The sequence below is a fragment of the Python bivittatus genome, unplaced genomic scaffold, assembly GCF_059951505.1.
Source record: "Python bivittatus isolate LINGU-HERP-01145 unplaced genomic scaffold, Pbiv_v1 ctg000590_np1212, whole genome shotgun sequence".
Lineage (NCBI taxonomy): Eukaryota > Metazoa > Chordata > Lepidosauria > Squamata > Pythonidae > Python > Python bivittatus.
In genome coordinates this window covers 25009770-25032117 of record NW_028277086.1, presented here as the reverse complement: position 1 = coordinate 25032117, position 22348 = coordinate 25009770, and the positions used below count along the sequence as shown (strand labels likewise).

The following is a 22348-nucleotide window of genomic DNA, read 5'->3' as shown; positions in this document are numbered from 1 at the left end:
ATGGTTAAAGGAACTTGGTATATTTAGCTTAAAGAACAGAAAGCTAAGGGGAGACATGATAGCAGTCTTCAAATACTTGAAGGGCTGTCACAGGCAGAAGAAGGTGGATTTATTCTCTGTAGTCCCTGAGAGTAGGACAAGAACCAATGAGTGGAAGCTTTATAGAGAAATATCCAAACTTGAATTTTCTGGCTGTGAGAATTATTAAGCCGTGGCATAGCCTGCCTTCTAGAATCGTGGATGTTCCATCAATGGAGGTTTTCAAACAAAGGTTGGGCAGACATTTGTCTGAGGATTCCTCCCCTGAGCAAGGTCCCTTGCAACTCTATGATTCTATGAATGCCTCTTTAGTGGAGGAGGTAATTACATTATACAATTTTCATACTGTTTCCATTTTTTTCTTCTGGAGAAGGTTTTCGAGACAATGGTAGGGCTTCAACTACAGAGGATCCTACATGAAGCAAATTATCTGGACCCCTTCCAGTCAGGATTCACATTTGGGCACTGGACACTGACATGAATCATATCAAAACCTGAATGGTACACTTCCTTGTCCTATTAGAACTCTCAGAGGCACTCAGTATCATCAACTATGGTAACTTTCTGGTCTGCTTGCAAAGCTGGGGCCACCATTTTACAGTTGTTCCACTCCTTCCTGAGTGGAATGGTCCAGTCAGTGGTTATGAGGAAGAACAGCTGTCCTCATGGTTGCTCCAGTGTGTTGTACCCCAGGGCTCATTTTTTTTCTCCATGTTATTTAACATCCATATGAAACTGCCAGGAAAGGTAATTTAGTGGCTTGAAGTAAATATCATCTGGCTGGGCCAGAGATGCAGTGAAGTCCTTAGTGTCTGGAGACTGCATGGAACAAAACAAACTTAAACTTCCTAAAGTTGATTTGGTTCCTCCCATCCCAACATGAGTTCAGGTACTAGTGATGCTGTTGGACTCCTTTTTTTGTCTGGGCTATTTTAATGATGATTATAGTTTGAAAATTACAAGATGATGATTTTTATTAGGGATTTGTAGGATATCTTCTTTTTTGTGTTTGTGTATACATTATATTGTAGTAAAATATCTAGAGCCTCTGAGCAGTATAAGGAAGGAAGAATAGAGAATTTTCTTGTTGGCCTTTATTATTTTATATCTTCGTGAACAAATCTACAGCCAAGAGTAAGCCTACTGAATAAATATCATGGCATGGCATGATATTCCTTGGAGTGGCACTCCTTGGAGTGCTCCAAGTCTGGAACTGCTGAGGAATCCAGCAGCCTGTGAAGGCAAAACACCACAATGGAACTGAGGCTCATATATGTTGGCATCCCTTCTGCCATTTCCAGATAGGTTTTCTTGAAAAAGATGGTTAATTTAAATCCACTCAAGGACTGCTCTAAACGTGGAAGGCTGGGAAACCTCTGGAATGTTTGGATCCAAACACTCCCCCATCCTGCTAATGACACACATTCCATTCTTCCCCCTTTTTTTGCTTCCTGATATCAGAGCCCCAGAGCTGTGGGTTGCAAGACTGCTCCAGATATTTCTTCAAGGGTCAGGAGGGTAGAACTGATGTCAGTTTTTTCCCTTCAGTCTTGGAGGGAGAAATCCAATCTCTCATTTGATCCCTAGAACACTTTCCATATGACACAGTAGTTCAGCCTTAGCCTTACATAATACTCATATATACCATACATGATGATTATGTTTCACTTTCCCTCTTGCACATATATATAGCTCAATAGTTCCACTGTAACAAATATTTTGAAAATGCACAAAAACTTCTTCTCCTCTTCCTCCTCCTCCTCCTCCCATAAACTGCAATTCTACAGTACTGTACCCTCTTTTATACAAAAGTTTGTGTCATCCCTAAATTAAGGTAAACATGGCAAAGATAATGAAATAATATTCAGTTTTAGATATGGGGGTTAATTTTAATTTTCCAGTGGGGCATCTATGCTTGTCTATGGCCAAAACAGAGCATCTTAAAGTTAATAAATGTAATACTTATAAGCTTTAATGGATTTACAGCCCATTTTTAAGATACAATGAAGTGAGAATCTAACAAAGATCTACAGCACCTCAATACGGATTTGTTGTACTTATTTAATAGCAGGAGGAAAAGTCCTTTGCAAATTACTATAGTTTTGTCCAACAAATATTTTTTGTGCAGAATTACAAGAATGATTAAACTAGCATAAACTAAACTAAGAAGGAATACTTCAGATTGAGAACCAAACTAGACATGTTGGGATGTTGTAGTAGAAGTCAGCAATACACCAATGCCAGGAATTATAAAAAGAAAGTATAACCAGAGCCAATTTTTTTTCCCTTTTTGAAAGAGAAAACATTCGGCCTTTCTGCCAAAGTTGTCAGGACTGAGAGAACAGCACCGGCAGGAACCTCACATTCCTGACCAAACCCTCTTGTATACAATACCTCCTGAATGAAAGGAACTGAAGCCCAACAGAGATAGCCAACTGTCAGGAACCTGGCCTGACGTTAGCACATTGACAGGGTTGCCTTTCCAGGATGTCAGAGCAACAAACTGCAGCGAGAGATACTGGATTTTCACATACTTCCAGATTGGATGTTTTGCTGTTCAGGTAATTAAACAAGGAAGCAGAGGCTTGAAAGTACAAGACTGAGCCAGTGCTGTGGCTCCAAACTTCTACATATCAACTTCCGCAAGAACTGCCTGAAGCGTCAGCATAATCTTCCAGATATCATATTCTCTTTCACATACTGACATATACACACCACTCCTCCTTCGCGTGAAACAAATTTGTTAAAGTCTTTTTTAGAATTGTACTGGGTAAGCGGCTTTATCATCTTTAAAAAAAAAAAAAGATGTCGAGAAACACTGCACAACTGGAAGTAAACTAGCTATTTTAAATCTAATTAAACAAATAATATGCAAAGAGTAAACAGAGTGACCTCTCCTGGGCTGCAAAAGTCTGGATGATCATGAGCTGATGTAGAAGAATTAGAGTTCTCAGTATCTCTTTGCTGCCACCTGGTGGTCATCCATATTTTGAACCCAGATATGGTTGCCTCCAGATTATGTTAAAATTAATGGATGCCATTATGGCTTTTTACAAAACATCTGCCTCCTTAATTATTGTGATATTATAAACCCTATTACAACCAGAGGTGCATCATAGAAACAATGATTTAAACAATGAGAGTTAGCAATGAACAGACTATAAATACAGAGTTATCCTTTCTTTTTTGTTTCAGCTCCCTTTCCTGCTCAATATTTTTTCATACCAGATTTACTCTTACCCATAAAGCAAAGATGTTTGAATTGTTTGATGCAGAACACATGGCTGGCAAGCAACACAGAAGCAAAGACCGGGAAGGCTTTGAAATTGATCTAATTTCCTACTGTTTAAAATGCCATTTGAAATAAAACATTTTTTAAAATTAAAAAGTAAGTAACATTCTGCTTCGTCTCAAGAATTTGTTGTATGGAACATGGGCTGAGAGACAAGAGAGAAGCAGTACAAAAGCAAGCTCGCTTGTCCATGTTCAACACAAAGAACATTAAATGAAAACAACTGACATACTGCCAAATTCCTATAGAGGCAAAGAGATTCAAATAAATTGATTTCATGCCTCACACTGGCCTGGGATCAGTGAGCAGTGGTACAATATACTCAGAACTCTGTGTGAGGCAAAGCCTATTAATGGTATCAGACTCTTACTATATTACCAAGAAAACGCTTGCTCTCTCATGCACATACACACACATACACCCAAGTCTGTCTCCAAAGAGAAGTAGAATGAATTAAAAAATCTATATTCATTTTAAAGCTCTTTGTCCCCTCCTCCATCTACGTAACATCATTTTATTGGTTAACGTATTTCTTTCAAAATGTGTAAATGCTTTAAAGGCAGTTTCTAACTGTTCTGAAGATACCTTATGTTACATTTGTTCTAAGTAGCATGAAGCTCCAGGGCTACTGCTATGGGATTTTGCTTCCTTTTGATGGAAAAGCACCTGAGATTGATGGCACCCTACTTATATCTGCTTTATTTACAAAAGAAACAAATCAAACACAAGTGGAAGCAAACAGTTTTCTAAACCAGAGATTTTTCCCATGCAGCACTCAAATCAGTGAACATGAGACTGAAAACTCACTCTCTCCTCTCATCCTCCAAAAGCTTTCAGGTATTGGTTCTGAAGTTTTCACTTCTACCTTTTCTAATATATGGAGCAGTTTTCCCCTTCTCAACCGTTAGACCTGTTAATAAAATAGTCTAGCCATTACAAATAATGAACAAATAACAAGTTAGCAATCTGTCCAAAAAAAGAAATAATTGGACAGCAAACCTAGCAATATTCACTCGTAACCATCAAAAGGCAATATGTATGTGGTACTAAGGTAACACCATCATAAGACTCTGGAATCCCAATCTGGATCCAAATTTTGACTCACAAGCCCCTGGAACTGACCACATACTTACAAGATCAAGGGAACCAGTCCTTCCATATTCAGAGAGAAAATCAAGCTGTCTTACGTTCAAGAACTATATGAAACAGATCCTGATTTTTGTGGTCTCCATGTGGAGGGCATGGATTCCATATTATCTTGGGTATACTGTGGAAGAGTAACATGAAGGCCCACACTTCCAAACCAGCTTTCCTTCACTTTATCACAGGACAAGAAGCCATTTAAAAAATAGGACTTCACTATAGTGTAGAATTTTCAACAGATAGGTTGTTACAGAGGCACTCAGATGTGCTAGCTCTCTGTTCGCTTATAGTTGTGTCATTTTTTTAAAAAAATGCTACTTTGGCTCCTTGGCTCAACACAGTCCATTTTATTCTAGAAAAAGCAACAAAGCAAAACTGGTAGAATCAGGGTGGGACATAACCTCTCTTATGGAGATTCCTAGGATCACCCCAAGATTTCTTCTCATTGCTCAAGTGAAAACAATTGATTTCTTTGTTAGGTTCCACACTGACTACAGCCACAAAACTATGGCGATTTCAGTACTGTTTCACTCAAAACACCAGCTGTCTTCTTTATTTCTTTTTCCTGGGCATCAAACAGACTTATGGCTCTAAAATTAACCCTGAGTTCACTTAATCTCCAAGACTATTCCTCATGAGTCTTGCTAACAATGTTTCTGTCCTATTCTGATGTCCAATCCCTTTTATAGAATTTCCCACATTTCTTCCTGAGCCACGTTATTAGCTCACAGATAAAGAATCAGATGAATGTAAAGTCTTATTCCATATGTAACATGGTTTCAGCTCCCAACTTCTTTAAAATCCTTTTGGAACTATATTTTCTGTGTGAGTTGCTAGAGTTGCAGTTAACAACTATCACAATCTACCAGGATATTTAATGCAATTAAGATGTTGCTACATGAATACTTGAGCCCAACTCAACCATTATGTTCCTTTTAAATCTATTTAATAACAGTAAAGGGAGCAAAAAGCACTAAACTTTTCCCAAGTTCACTGACTACTTTTTTGTCAATTGTCCCTGTGTATTTTCTTCTCTCCTGCTCCAGGACCAGAACAGAAAAAAGTAGACGACAGAAAGGGATGAAAAGAGATGAGGTAGATAATGCTTAATATACTTGTCCCATGCTTTCCTTTTATTTTAAAAACAAGCTCTGCATTGCTCATCTCCATATTACGGACATTAAAAAAAAAAAAAGGAACATTCACCAACCCCCCCCCCCAAATGTCAGACTTAATTTGGCTCACAAACTTTTGCCAATTATTGTAGTTTATTTATGTCATATTGCTTATTTGTGCAGTTTGACAAGTCAGCAATGAATAAGGCTATTGTATTTATATAGTTAGAAAACCAGTTTAGTGTAGTAGTTAAAGGCACCAGGCTAGAAACTGAGAAACCATAAGTTCTACTCCTGCCTTAGACATGGAGCCAGCTGGGTGACTTTGGGCCCATTTCTCTCTCTCAACCCTAGGAAAAAGGGAATGGCAAACCACTTCTAAAAGTGTTGCCAAGAAAACTGCTTAGACTTGTCCAGGCAGTTGCCAGAGTCAAGGTTATTTTATGTACTCCAGGTTCGGCTCCCAGGAGTGTCAGGGAGCGTGGTTAGAAGCAAGGGACTACAATCAAAAACCTTTCAGAACATGAGGTTATCCTACACTCTGAAGCCATCTTCACGGTAATACCAACTATATAACCACCACCAAGAAGCATAGCCCAACAGATCCTTGCTCTACCTGTGGAAAGATTCAAGTCAACCCCTCATAATGAAAGATTAACATTTAAAAACATTACTGAATCTAATTCTGCTTCAGAATTTAATTTAAATTCTGAAGCAAGCAATTCAGAGTTTGTTATAGCAGAATAACAAAGTGAAAAAACAGTCCTAATTTTTAATTGGTTCTTCACCTTTCTCTTTTCTTTAAATACTGTTTTCCAGCTGAATTCCTCTTATTTTTTAATATATGTTTTATATAATGTGTTTATTCTATTTTGTTTGTACTTCTGAATTTGGACACTAGCCCAGCATTTTCTTATAGCCAGAGAGAGGAAGTTGAATAGAATAGTCACCTATCTAATCGTTCCATGTCAACCTGACTTACACAAACAAATGGACTGTTTCTGAGCCAGAAATCTGTTGTGCTGAGAAGCCCTGATTTTATGTACACTCCTGTAGTATGGGAATATCCAGTGCCTTGCAAATACTCCACACTATAACTGTACTTTAACTTCAACCAGCATGGTCAGTATTTCATTAACTGTCTGCCTGTGCTTTCTAAAGGATAGAATATATTTAAAACAAAGAATGCACCACAGGCCAGGGCACATATATTATGGTTTGTTTAGAGATAACAGCAAACTATGGTTTGGCATTAAACAAGTCTTGGGCTTAGCTTGGCCATAAAATGAAGAGAAATCAAAGACATGACAAGAGAGGACAAGAGAACATACAGCTCACTTCAGTTACTCCAAAGAAAGGTTTGATATTATAATCTGGACTCCTAGTTTTGTACAGAAATATAATTTTTAAATTAACAAATCACAGAGTCACTATAGGGGCATTTTCCTTCTTACATTTATTTTCCCTGGAGAGGAAAACAGAAATTGCACTTGCTAATCACACTGATAATTTGGATCAGTTTGGGTGCCCTATTCTTTTGTCTTGTACGATATTGATAAAGGGGAATGCACAACTGGTTATCCCTATGTTATTGTTCATTACTGACATTTTAGAGAACTAGGACCACATCTAACTGACATAGCATGGACATAATTCACTCTTGTTTCTTCATGTATTTGTGTTTCTTCACAAATAAATATGTGAAGAGAGGTGCCTCAATATAATTATACCACTAATCACTTAAATTGTAAGTTACATTATTATACAAAATGTGGGCCTCAGACATAATACTAAAGGATGACTAAACATAAGAAAGAAATGGTTTAATAGGATGATTATCAGTAGTAATTTCTGTTTAGTACTAGATTGGAAATATTTCTGTCTATATGTAAATGCAATGAGCCCAGAGGGGAATTGTAGTGAAAATGACAAAGAGTCCTATGAGACACGTTTACAGCAGCACAACTTTCATGAACTAGGTATCTAGTTTTTTGCAAGACATATTATGCTTTGTAGGAAGGTGTATGAAATTCAAAGCTTATAATTTTATACATAAAAAGGAACAATTATATGATAGCCTTAATTCCAATGAAACCTAAATTCAGCTGAAATGAATTTGCAGATTACTTTTAATTCAGCAGTATAATGTTATAATAAGGAAAAGCAAGCCTACAGTGCTTGGGGGCCACTTTTTCTAACTGACAGTCCAGAACTATGGTGAGCAAGTCCAAAAACACAACAACATACAAGTGGGAGGCGGTGGGGTTCTGAGGCCCATTAAGTCACGTATGTGTGCGTGTTTACTTTTAGGTGTTTTATTTATTTATTTAATTTATATGGCCACCCATCTCAGGTTTTAGGCGTTTTAAAGCCATCAGACTTGCACAGCTTCTTTTCTTTAGTTTCCTTTTTGTATTAGTAGCAAATCATGCTTTTGCATTTTGGCAGGTTGCCTCTCATTTTTAGCAGCATAATCTCTGGGTGTTTCTGAAGCCCAGAATAAGAGATTGTGAGAAGGCATGAAGCTACCAACTTGCTCATCCCTGTGTTGGAGTCTTAGCTCAATGATTTTCAGATCAAGTATAAGTGGGAGAAAAAATCCTTGGTCTGCCTGTTATGAAAACCAACCTACATGACATTTCCCCGATTCATATTGTATACAAATTGGAATACAGTTGCCCTTGGTTTGAGCAGAGGTAGCTGGTTCAGGCCAAGGACTTTATAGTTCATCATCCCCCTCCCACAAGTACTCAATTAGATCCCCTGTGGGAAGCCCCCAAGCAGGCCATAAATATAATCATGTTCTGCAGCCAGTGGTGGCTTCTGCATGCTGGGACTATGGGCCTGAAGTCCATGGAGACAAAGGTAGGACCAAGGATAACTTTATCTATTCTGCTAATAGACAAAGCAGAAAGAACCATGGAAATGATCTAAGCCTCAAAATATTACTCCACTCATATTACCAAAGGAAACGTAGCGGACAATTCAAAACATGTTGAGGAGTTTATGTATATTATTTTAAAAGAGGCTGCAAATTTTAGTTTCTCTTTCCTTCTGACTAGAGATTCTCCCATTGTCTCAAGGAAAATTTCGAAATTCATTTCACAGAAAAGCAAACCAGCAAAATCACAGGCAACCTGACCAAAATCCTCAGCACAGGACAAAAATGGGATCTGAACTTTAAAACGTGACTCTGAAACCACAGCGTTCTGCCCCATCAGAAATCTATCTGTCATAGAAATTGATAACTCATTTCTCTTTACTTCTGAGACGCTTTATAAACCATGAGTACAGTGCATTTCTTAGCAACTTTTGAACACTAGTTTTTCCAAAGTACCTTACAATATTGTTAGTTATCGATTTTGGATATCTAACAAGTTAAAAAAAAACATAAATCAGTTTTAAACAAATATAAGCATAAACAAATTAAGAAATTGAAACAATAAATGAAGCTTATATAAAAAATGCCATTCCTACAGCCAGAGGAACCTTTTTTAAAACTTCCCAGCAACCCTGTGAAGTAGGTTGGCCCTAGACAGTCCAGTCCTGCTCAAGTTTAGACTAGAATGGAGTCCAGGCTAAAATCTCAACAGAGTGCACTAAGCCATAAAGGTTGCTTTCCATGATTTTTTCAAAAACATTTGCTGTATCTTATGCTAGGTGTGCTATATGTCTAAGTGAAGCTAACCAGAGAATGTTCCCATACAGGTAGTTCTTGACTTATGACCATTTGTTTAGCGACTGTTCAAAGTTTTGATGGTGCTGAAAAGTGACTACCAGTCCTGCACTTACAACCGTTGCAGCGTTCCTACGGTCACAGTTCGGGTGCTTGGCAACCGGCATGTATTTACAATGGTTGCAGCGTCCTGGGGTCATGTGATCGCCATTTGCGACCTTTCCAGCTGGCTTCCGACAAGCAAAGTCAATGGGGAACTGTGTAATTCACTTAATGACCATGTGATTTGCTTAACAACCATGGCAAAAAATGTCATAAAATCAGGTATGGTCACATGATGCCTTGCTTAACGACCATACCACTTAATGATGAATTTTCCAGTCTATATTGTGGTCAAAAGTTGAGGACTACCTGTAGTTTGTTATAGGTTTGGTTATGAAAAAACTGTCTGGTTAATTGTAACTAGAGGTACTCTGCAAAATTGATTACATTTCTATCCCAAGCATCCCTTGAAGGAAAGTGGGATAGAAATGTAATAATTAACCTAAGGTTCTTCTATGTGCTAATTCTACTGTGCTAATGTGTGAGAAGTAAATTAAACTTTTAAATTGAAATAGTAATAATAACTATTAGTATTGATATAATGTTCTTCTTCCTGAATGAGCTCAGGGATACATAATTAAAATTATAAGATAATAATAAATAGCCAATTTGATGTAGTGGTTATGGCACCAGACTAGAAACCGGGAGACCGTGAATTCTAGTTCTACCTTAGGTACGAAGCCAGCTGGGTGACTCTCTCTCAGCCCTAGGAAGAAGGCAATGGCAAACCACTTCTGAAAAACCTTGCCAAGAAAACTGTAGGGACTAGTCCAGGCAGTTGCCAGGAGTTGACACTGACTTGCAGGCACACAATAAATAAAATTCCTATGTTAGGATTTTAATTCCCATTATTCTCCAAATTACTTATTATTATGTCCATATGTTGTGTGTCTCCAGGCATACATCTGAGTTTTACTCTTATTTGATTGTTGCCACATCCCTGTGATGTGGCTTGGCTGAGAATGCAAGAGCTTTATAGTTCAGTAGGAATGTGAACCTGTCTCTCTCTGATCCTAAACACAGTGTCTTTCTTGTTATTTTTAAAGAAGCAAGATAGAAATGGAAACCCTTCCAAGAACAGCACTGGATAATAGGGACAAGTACTTCAATAGTGTAATCTTTTTATTTCACCACTGATAGCCTAAATAGCAAGTAAGAAATAAAGCAGTCTATGGGCCACCTTACTTAACCGTTTTACAGGTCTCTGGAGGAAGGAATGCTGATATTTCAGCCTTGTCTCATCTCTGTTTTTCATTAGCAAGCAGATGAAATCTGATACTTAATCACACTATTGAAAGGGCAACTTCTTTAAAAATGTAAAGGAAATACATCCATTAAGCTAAACTTGGAAGAAGGTTGCTGTATGCATTGTTCCTTCCTGACATCGTTTCAAAGGCAGTATTGCCTCTCAATTTGTTTGACAAAATTTTAGTTCAGTTTAAGATCAGTGGCCAAATTTCCAATCTCATAAGTGCCTCCTAATGAGTAGATGCTTTTAGATAGGGACAAGCAACCTTTTTGCAGCCTAGAGATGGGGGAGGGAAGGGTTCTAAGTTTTAGCCTTCAAGAGTGGAGGAAGTGGGGCTATGACATAGGCCAAGGGTCTTCAAACCTTTTCAGACAGCATGACTTATTTTTTTTAAAAAAATCCTGGAAGCCCTGATCAAGAGGCAAAGCTCTAGAGTCAGAAAACTGAACTCTTTGAGTGACCTCTTTTTTATTTTGCTGTTCGTGTTTCATGGAACACCATCAACATTTTGCAGAACCCTAGAGTTTCATGGAACACAGTTTGAAAAACCATGACATAAACAATGGGAATAGAAAAAAACATTTTTATCTTTTTTAAAAATGTCTTTAAGACACGAAAGGATATATAGAAGGCAATTTAATTCTTATATGGCATGATGCATAAACCACCCAATCTCAATAGTTCAAGGTTGCCTACAAAAATATAACCACAAACTGTAATAAACTCAAATTAAAACTACAAAAATCATTAACAGCAGCAAAACAAAACTCTAAAAAAATCTCAGGAACATGATACATTTAGGTCCCCTGCCTAACCAGTGACAAAAAATTGGTCAGAGGCAAATTGTTCCACAATCAGCTAGGGTGTGCAAAGGGCAGAGTAAAAAATGTAAGATGGCGCCTGCAATTCTGTGATGAAGCACCATCCTTTCTATGTGTGGAAAAAAGGGTTGGGATTTCAATCATGTGGTGATTAATGCCCCTCCCCGCGTATGGCCCTTGATAACGTTAAATGTTATTTATGGTGGGACCTTTGTGGAATAATTTTTGAGAAATAAAACTAAAAATTGCACCACAGGTAATCAGCAATTTGCTGCTGAATTTTAGTGGTATGACTGTGGGAAATCTAGGCATATCTATGATCTGAAGGCTGACAAAATTTATGTTTAAAATGGATGTTTCATTGACCTTTCATTCAAATCTTTCTGAAATCTATTACTATAATTCAAATTAACTTGATTTTCAAACATACTGATTCACTAGAAGAGAAATAAGGATGCATTTTATTTTGCCCTGAAATAAATGGAATTAAAAGTGTTCGAATAAAAAAGTTTAAAAAAATAACAGCAGCAATATTTTACAAAAAGTTTCATGAGATGGCAGAAGGCCAATATTCCCCAAAGAGTCAGGCATTTGAAGAAAAGAAGACAGCAATAGTTGCTGGAGAAGATTCTAGCTAGGAATCCTGGCAGTGGTAGTCTCAACATTTCTGTCAGACTCTGGTTAGGGAAGGATACCCAAGATGTTTTGTAAATACTTTGAGGCGAAGTGGCAAATTATGAACATGCATCATTTGAAAAGAAAAACATTTGTAGGATGATCAACGAAAGTGAAAAGATGGTGAAATCTGTCCTAACTTGGAGGTTTAATAAGAGCTTCTCTGACTGAAATGAACATATGTAGGATTTCACGAAAATAAATGATTCATGCCCTCCCTTATTTGCAGAGCCATGGGCAAATGAAGTGTTTGTAGCCTGAATGGCAGGAAATAGCTACAGTTTAATGTGGATTGCTTCCAAAATCCAAGACTGTCATTTGTAATGGATGTACCCTTTGTACTTTATCTACCCATATAGATCAAACTGTACATTCAAAATATTGTTACCCTTTTAACTCACTTAGAATTATTCAGTAACTCAAAGACATATTTATAAGAATGTCAAGAATATCATCTAAATCATAAAATGAATCCAGCTTTAAAAACAATGTTGATGCTACCTTAAAGCACTTTGTCTACAATTCCTTCATTAGTGCCACTGGTTCTATTTCTGAACAAATGGGTAGACATGTATAGTTTTAAAGAGCCATTCATATATACTGAAAACCTACAGCATATATGTTCCATAAGATGGAATTATGCCATCTCAACCATCCCACAAGTATACCTGCCACTCAAAGTACTCCTGTTCATTTTGTGGGCACATATTGAATCTAATACTGATATATTAAACATAAAGATCTCTTGCTCTATCAAAAACCTTTATGCTTTCTTCACTGCTATGCCATATACTAGAACTACCTCTGAGAACAGATCTGTGGCATCATCTGCTAAACTCTTTCTTCAATTGCTCCTTAAGACCCATCTTTTCAGTGAAGTTTTCTTATTTCCTATTGCAACGCAGCCTATAATTAAGCCTAAGAATAGCTTAAATAATCATGATCAGCCTTTTCTCCTATGGTCTCTCCTTCTTTTTTAAGTTCCTTGGGGAAAGGACCTAACATCCCAGATTTAAACTTTGATTGCATCTGGATGTCACACTTAGCTATAGTTTGGCTTAAAAGCAAATCCACATGCTAATATATACTGCTCAGAATATGCCTGATGGTTCTTCCCGCAAGTAAGTGTGGTTAAAGCACTGTTTATGCCTTTATTTTTCTTTTAGCAGTCTTGCAAACCAAGGATTCTGGCTTTTGGAACAAACCAGAGAAGGAAGCCATAGTGAGACTGTCTGACTGTATATAGATACTGTTGAAGTTTAAACCCAAAATTGTAGAGGAACAAATTGCAGTCAAGGGCAAGGTGTATGTGTTCATTACATATATGTCTTCTTCCCCTCAATTAGGCATTTCACTCATCTGAGATAAAAGCAAATGGGGCATTTTCTTTTATAGATTCTGAAAGCTTGCCATCTAAAATCCAAAAGCCTTATAATGTTAGATACCAAATAATTTAGGAGTGGGAAACATATAAGATAGCAAGGCGATTTAAACACACAGTTAAGAAACAAGACAAAATATATCATTTTTTTCTTCTCAAAAACAGCATGTTTAATTACAAATCTGTTCCTTACCTTGGCAAAATTCAAAGTTCCCCTTTTTCCGGCAGTCACCTATTACTAAACTCAGTGCTCTCCAAGTGTTTCTTTTGACAGATATCATTCTCCACCAATCTTCCTGCTAATTTCCTCTCTCCTTTTCTGACTGGGACAGCTATTACGTTCACCAGCCCAGTGATCAATCTTTTCTATTGACAACAACAAAAGGAAAAAAAAACAAAAATGCACATATCACAGCCAGTCTGAAGCACAAAGGCCTTCTGTTTACATGATAATACTAGATTCTTTAAAAAAAAATGAAAAAGCATAATCCTAAAGGCAATATTTTGCATTGTATTACAACCCGAATCCAATACATTAGTCATTGTTCAATTCTCTAGGAAAAATGCAAAAAAATCTGAATGAGGAATAATAAAGTCAATTATATATAGCTTTGTAACTATGAGCTCTTCCAGGTTAGTAATTTATAGCCTCATCCAGCCACTGCTGTAACAATATATTACTAATGAGACATGTTTTATATCGCCACAGTGATGGCTGGATTACGCTTCAAATTACTAGTCTGGATGACCTCCAAGACTTAAGTGAAATCAACTGTTTATAGAAACTAAGGAAACTGCTTTATCCTGGGTCAGGCTATAAGGCTCAATTATCTACTCAGCCTTCCAAAAGTTCAGGTAGATGAAATGTTCTCATCAGCAGTTACCTGATCGTTTTTAATAACAGATAGCAGGGAATAAATTTGAAGCTTTTGGAATGCATGCCATGGGCTCTGTTGTTGACAACATCTCCTGCAAAACTATATATGGGATTAGGATTTCAAAATCAAATCTACAGTTCTCCAACCACTACAAAATAGTACATTCGTTCCTTCAGCTGACATATTTCCATTGGCTTCAATAAATCATGTTGGGTACCATTGTAAAGATATTCTTCAGCCCAGCAACCTGCCATTCTAGCATCTCATTGATTAAAAAAAAATGCATACCATAGTCCAGTAATTCCAATTAGTGCAGAATCAAGCGAGGAGGCTGCCCACTGGATAACTGCCTGTTCTTACCTGGCCTCTTTGCAATCAGGATCTGCTAGATCTCAATATGACACTTGAGATTATTGATGAATCTCAGGTGCCCATGCAGTGACACAGCAGAATTATGTGTCTTCAGAAGAGGATTTCTACTGCATCTCTGCATGAAGCTTCCTTCTTTCCCTCCAAACAGTAAGCAGATATAAAGGGATTGGGTATTTCTTAATATGAGTAATTCTCACTCCACTTGTGTGGAGGCTTTTAGCAAGCTGTCTTCTAGATTATGCTCTTACCTTATTTGCACCTTTCAGGCTTGCCTGGAAGGGACAATGGAAGATAGCAACAACAGTGCTCTAAGTCATTGTCAATCTGCTGGAAGGCACCACTTGATTTCCCCATTGTTGGAAATGAAATGGCACTTTATAACAAGGAAACCTAGGGCAAGTATCAATGGTGGCCCTAACAGCTGCCTGTCTACATTTAGACCTGGGCAATGCCATATTTTAAAAGTAAGCAGTTGAGGTCTAAAAATGAAGTTCTGTCTCCGTTTTCAGAAAGTAATGTGTATCTGAATTATTGGTTTGGTGAATACAGGCTAAAGGCAAGCAGTACAAGATTACTTGGGTTTATTTGATAGAAGCATTAAATGAGTTCATGCATGTACGTACACTAGATCTACTCCCAAGCTTCTTTTTTTTTTTTGCTTTTTTTTGTTCTCAGTTTATTTTGTTTAACTTTGTTTTAGGCATTTTTTTAGTTTGTTCAATAACGAAACAAAAAAGTGGGTTACTAAGTTTTTAAAAACTGCCTCTCTTGCTTATAATCTTTAAATATAGCTCTTCCCTTTCTGATATCACACTTGCTAGTACTATTCAAAGGATGCCTATCTTGTCTTAAAGTGAAATCTAGAGTGGGCTATAAACATACGCTTTTTATCCACAGGGTCTCAGATACTATCCCTCCCATCTCCAGCTAGGAAAAATGCTTACTAGGAACTTCAGTGAATCATTGCCAGTTATTGAGGACAATGCAAAGCTAGAGAGATCAATTTCGGCAGCTTCCTAGGATCCTACATATTCCTTCAAATCTACAAGCCTTTACACTTTGCTTTCGAAAACTCTGTAATGAGGCTTACATGTTCAGAAGTAAATGGAATTACCTACAGAATGTCTTAATGAGTAAAGCGCACTAACAAAAGAGGGAGAGGAAACTCTTCAAGGGCAACTAAGCAAAAAAGGAAAACCATATTAAACTAAGCAGATACAACAGGTTTGTTCAAAGTGCTTCAAGTGAATTATCTCAGGGACAATTACAATCATCTTAGACTGGGAATAGGGCTGCCAAGAACGCTCCATGGATTGCCAATGAAGTCAACAGGATTCAACCAGACCGTGAAGGAGACCTCTTTTTTATATATATAGAATGGAAATCTAAAGCCTGCACCTATTCTCTGTTTTATCTGCTTACTTCTGTATTTTCCTGTAATGTGATTTATTAATTAAATATCGCCTTATTCTGTAAAACACCAAGCTAACATGATGTTATGGAAAGTGTGTGTGTGTGTGTGTGATAAATGTATGTAATGCATCATAAAGCCAGTTTGGTGCAGCGGTTAAGGCAATAGGCTAGAAACTAGGAGAGTGGGCATTCTAGGCACAAAGCCAACCGGGTGACCCTGGGCCAGTCTCTCAGCCCTAGGAAGAGGGCAATAGCAAATCACTTCTGAAAATATTGCCAAGAAAGCTACATGGACTTGTCCAGGTAGTCTCCAGGAGTCAAGACTGATTCAAAGGCGCGCGCACACACACACAAACAAAGTATAAGCAAGGAACTCCTAAATGTGATAACTTCCAGTTGTATTTCATCAGATTTCAATGTAGTGCTGCTGTCTGATAAATTAGAAGTGACAATTAGTAAAAACTAAAAAGAGCACAATTATAATCATATATTGCCATTGTTGTTAGCAGTAGTACCTATAAACGTTAGATGATTTCTTCTTCCCTCAGAGAGATTTGAAGGAATTATCCACCACTTCCTCTCTACTTTATTTATTTATTTAATTATATCTCACCTTTCATTCAGGAGCACAAATATTATGGAGAATTTGATAAGGCAATTGGTGCTGGCTCTATAGAAAACGGAGGAAGAGAAAAAAGTAATACCAGAAAAGGAAGGAAGGAAGGAAGGAAGGAAGGAAGGAAGGAAGGAAGGAAGGAAGGAAGGAAGGAAGGAAGGAAGGAAGGAAGGAAGTTAGTTCAACAGCAGTGATTTCCTTGTCCCTCCACCCTCCACTTTCAAGGGATTGGACAAAATAGGTGTCCTGTTGAAAAAGGGGTGGGAAAAAAAGGAGAATTCCAATTCTCCATCAGATTCTATTATCACAAGTTTTCCTTAGTGAGGGATAAAGATTGTACCTTAGATAAAGGTGGAAAAGCTGGAATCAGGAAGCAAGCCCCCAGCCTTGCATGCATGTGTTTGTGTGTATTTATTTGTGTGTATTTATAAATCTTGGCAAGTGAATGGAAAAATCAATCCATTCAGTTTCATAGAAATCACTTGGTGCACATTATACTCTGGCTTAGTAGTCACAGTTGTGCTCATGGATACCATATTTGAGATGTCAGAGCTACATTACAAATCAATGCTAACTTTGCAGGCAAATCACTAACAGTTTTAATGGAAGTTAAATATTTATAAAAAATCAAGCCACAAATGAGATTTTTTTTCACGTTTTTAGTAAAAAAAATAATAGCCTTTTATACTGTTTTATAATATCTTCAAAATCCTCTTATTAAACTTGGAAGCAGCACTGTTTTGGCCAATTAATATTTATCAATTGCAAAACTTCCTTCTGAAACCATGCAAGCCTATAAAAATAATGTTCATACTTTGAGACATCTTATTAGACTGTTTCATGATTTATTTTGTAGAATTAAAAGGTAAATTAATTTAAGAAGTTTTTATATAATACTTTTGATAACAATTATCATTTGACATATAGGTTCCGCAGATCTTTCAATAGAAGAAAAAGGGAATTGGTAGATGACATAAAAATTATGCAAAATCACTATTAGAATAGTGTTCTGAGGTCCAAAGCAGAATATAAAGACTATATTTTTAATTATATGATGATTTCATGCAAATTACAGAAGAAATAAATCTTACAGATATTTACAGATATTTGAAAATAGACACTTTTAAAGGAATAGAATTTCTCTATGATTTTGCACGCGTACTAAGCAAAACATTATTTAACATTTTATATATCTCTATTTATTCAAAATATATCCCATTTTTTCCATTTCCTGAATACCTAAGGATTTAAAAAATACAAAGTAAAACAATTAATTAAATACGGGACATGCCAAACTACAAGTACTAAAATTGTTTATATTTAAATGATGCACAGCAGCTATTTGCAAAGAATGGCATATGACTAAACTCATGTTTGATTCTCTCTATATACCTACACGCACATTCTTATTGCACAACCACAGTGCGGGTCCACTATTTTATTATTTATTGGATTTGCCTCCTGTCTTTTTATCCAGAAAACTATATATATATATATATATATATATATATATATATATATGCAGAATATACTGACAGTTCAGTGGCACTGATCTTTCACATCTGTGTAAGATTGAGGTGCACATCATTCAAGTACTGTGTAAGTGTATCTAGAGTAAGTTCCATTAAATTCAACTGGTCTTACTCCCAGACAAATGGATATGATGCAACCTAAGTATTCTTTTTATTATATGTATGTGCACTTGCTCTGTCTAAAATATCATTTTAAACAGTAGTCATAGTAGCAGCAGCAATAATAATAATTTTTAAAATATACTTCGAAAGTCTATATACTTTCACCTGTATTTCTTTCCATTACATCTAAAAATGAAATAGGCAAAGAGGCAATATACAATTTATTTTTACTTAATGTGCAACTTCTTGAAACTAAAAAGTCTGGACCAATTTAAAATCCACCTGAGTGGATTTTAACCTTTAACAATGTGTATTTCTACCTAAGAATGGTATTTAAAAAGCTCATCATGTTGTATAACCATGGAAATGGTGAAAAACATACATTTCCAAACAAATATTACTTTTTCTCAATGGTATGAAGTAATTAAAGCCATATGTGTATATCTGTGATCCATGCAGTAGTTCAAGCTGCAGTTAATAGAAAATACAGAGAATGAACTCTGCCATATAAAAGATTCTTGTTACAGAAATATAATGTGAAAACCAGATGCAGACAGAAACCCTTAATCACAGATGGGAATGTAATCACTGGCATGCAGAATATTTTTTGATCAATCTTAACCATATGCGAAATGTATTTATTTTGCGCAGAACGCAATAACTTGAGAGAGCCTTCTATTTGAAATCAGTTAACCTTAGAGTTAGAATACTTTTATCTTATTCCCTCCACTCCCTTCCAAGATATTCAGCTGAGCTAAGGTTTTAAGAAGAGGGCTGCTGGGCCTGGCCAATCATTCTTACATCAGTTTATCTTTCAAAATATTTAATAGGATGTAAAGACTACACATATTGAAATCAACATAAAAGAAAATCAAATGCAGTTACCAATTCCTGTATTGCTTAGTTACTGTCAGGAATCCCCTTCATCACCTAAACACACACAGGATTATATTACCATTGGAAAAGAGAAAGCAATTTGTTCAGCAACAGTGAATCACATGAGAAATACATCAGCAGCCAGACAGATTGCTCTCGAGCCAATGCTGCTGGCACATAATTAGCAAAATTTTCATATCCCCTTTTTTAACCTGACAAGGACCAAATGACACGAGCAGCACGGCCGACACTTACTTATTCCCCAGTGTAATCAGATCAACTCAAGATGGGAAAAATAAAAACAGTCTTTGAATATTGCAGTAAACTCTTGCCCCATGAATGAGCAACCCAGAGCCTGTGGACGCCTGTGACTGCAATGCCCTCTTGTACATGTAACAGTCTTTGAGATGTACATGTAATGCCCTGTTTGGTTAAAACAGAGCAGGTAGGAATTACTTCCTCTCATCTGTTGGTGGCTCTGGAAAGGACTGCCCAGTTTTGTTCTACTTCTTTCATGGTACAACAATGATTGTTTACAGCACTGTAGTGGTATTCCTAAATAAATCTTAAATCAAAATCAAACTCATTATTTAGGAATACCACTACAGTGCTGTAAACAGTCATTGTTGTACCATGAAAGAAGCAGAACAAAACTGGGCAGTCCTTTCCAGAGCCACCAAAAAATGAGAGGAAGTAATTCCTACCTGCTCTGTTTTAACTAAACAGGGCATTACATGTTACATGTTTGTTACATGTACTTTTTATTTGTATTCTGATCTGAGTCTGGTAAACTATGATGTTTATAAATGTTAATTTTATTTCCTTTTGGTATAGCTATTAGGAAACTTCAAGATTTCACTTTAATCATCTACAGCTTGTTATTTTGCCCAAGTCTTGGAAATTGGGTTAACTACAGGTAGTCCTCATTTAATGACCACATCATTTAGCGACCATTTGCAGTTACAACAGTGATGAAAAAGTAACTTTGCAACCAATCCTCGCATTTATGATCTTCAGTTGTAAAGCAAAGGCAAGCTTAAGTAAGATCGTAAGCACAGTCATGGTTTCACTTAGTGACCACTTCACTTCACAACTGAGTTGCTAGTCCCAGGTGTGGTCGCTAAATAAGGACTATCTGTTACAATTCAGTTGAAACAAGCCAATGTTCATCCAAACCTTAACGAAAGTGGTTTATTAAGTATACCATATTAACTTTAAGGTTTCAGGTTCTCTACTTGGCTGCTGGACTATACATGATCCTCTTTTTGTCCACTAGAGGTGGAGGGAAATATGCAAACTCATGAACATGCAATATATGCGGAATGCTAGGACAAAACTATTAATTAGAATGTACAACTGACTATCAATATCTGCTTGTACAGCATTACTCAAGGAATGATTCTCCCCATTCAATACTAATGCAGCTCACCATGTCTACCATTATGTTACTAGAGCTGGATCAGGACAAAACCTCATGTCCAAAGCAAAGGAGAAACAACCCAACAATATAATTGGAAGTAAAATTTCCCTGGATGGTCTGTGCATGTGCATACTGTATGCACATTCAACTTTACTGTTTTCCTGTTTTTAGACTATGCTTATGTACAGCAAAATTAAATAGAATTTGTGGCATATGCAGCATACCATGCATACCTGTAAAATGTCAGCAAGCGTGTGCCAGCTGACACTCAAATGTGAATCTTCTGAACAAATATTATTAGAAGCAAATACAACCCCACATACAGAGACATTGTTAGGAACCATAAGGATATTCAGTGGGCATTCCTACTTGAGATACATGTACTTGGTCTTCATCTTATTTGTTCTCTTGATTTTGCTGCATTTTCAACTTCTTGTCAAGAAGACTAGATCTTTACCCCCTTAAAGCAGACTGTTTCTTATTTTTATTGCTTCAGTATACTATTGTGTATTTCTATAGCATTTCAACCTCAAAAGCAAAAGCTTTACCAAAAAGAATCCTTCCTGGCCTTTCTTATCAACACATTAAAAACAAAACCTATATTCAATGTGATTTTCTAAAACAGAAATTCCAGATCTAAAGTCTGGTTGGAAGCCATGGGCTCTAGTCTGGAGAACCACAGTACCCCATATTTCAAGAAACTGCAATAGATTACAAAACATTAACAGCATATTCTTTCATGACAGGCAATTCAAGTATAAAGACTTTACATCAGAAGGTTTGCACTGTTTTTTCCAGAACTACCTACAGTAATTTATTTCTCACCATATGAATGAATGGAAGCCATCTATGCAGAGAGAAGAAAGTAAGGAATTCACAAATATCAACAATTATTAATTTAATTCTAATTACCAGCAAATGTGGAGCAGGAATGGCACATTTTTAAAAGGAAGAAGATCCCTTTTTTAAAATAGTACCATGCCATCACATGCACTTGCACATAATGAGAGATGGACGAGAGGAGCTACTATAATCCCATCACAGAGAGCCTTTTATTCCTTCCTTTTAAAATGGTATCACAAAGCAGAGATTACAAAAGTGGTGCAGGAAGTGAAAAAACAAAGCACAATGCCTGCTATAAAATTAAAATGTTTGCATGCCAAGCTCAGCCCAAATCTGTGGAACCTTGGGAAAAAATTAAGGAATGGACCAACTTTGTTTTATCTATATAGCTGTGCCCTGGGAGGGAAGGGGGTTGTTTGTTTTCTTAGTCATTTGAGAGTGCAACAGATCTGGTGGGGAGAATGAAACATAATGTAGAAAACTTGTATTTAACAAAGAGAGACAGATGATCTGACTTTAAAAATGCTTGTTTCAAAGAGATCTGTCTCATGGGGGGAAAGGAAGAGAATCCAGCACCACAAAGACTTTGGCTGTTGCTTATTTTTCTATTTATGAAATAAATGTTTATCCCCTCTTTCTTCTGAGGAATCCAAGCCAGTGTATATGGTTCTTCCTCATCCTCTTCTACTTCATTTTATTTTCACAACAGCCATGTGAATAGCCTTCAGTGAAAGATTTAGACTGGCCCAAGGTCACCCAGTTAGCTTCACAGCAGGAATAAGAATCTGGGTCTAGGTTGCTCA

General features: G+C 36.8%; 1 protein-coding gene across 3 annotated transcripts in view; it reads right to left on the bottom strand.

The window, feature by feature from the left end:
• RUNX1T1 (RUNX1 partner transcriptional co-repressor 1) overlaps positions 1 to 22348 on the bottom strand; it is a 164668-nt gene that overhangs the window by 124702 nt on the left and 17618 nt on the right. For 2 of the 3 annotated variants that reach the window (XM_088149143.1, XM_088149140.1), the window contains exon 2: positions 13687 to 13859. The exons of the other annotated variant lie outside the window; for it this stretch is intronic. In XM_088149143.1, the coding sequence (XP_088005269.1) occupies positions 13687 to 13774 (88 nt within the window). In that variant the 5' untranslated portion in view covers positions 13775 to 13859. The remainder of the gene's footprint in view (positions 1 to 13686; positions 13860 to 22348) is intronic. 3 annotated transcript variants of the gene reach the window in all.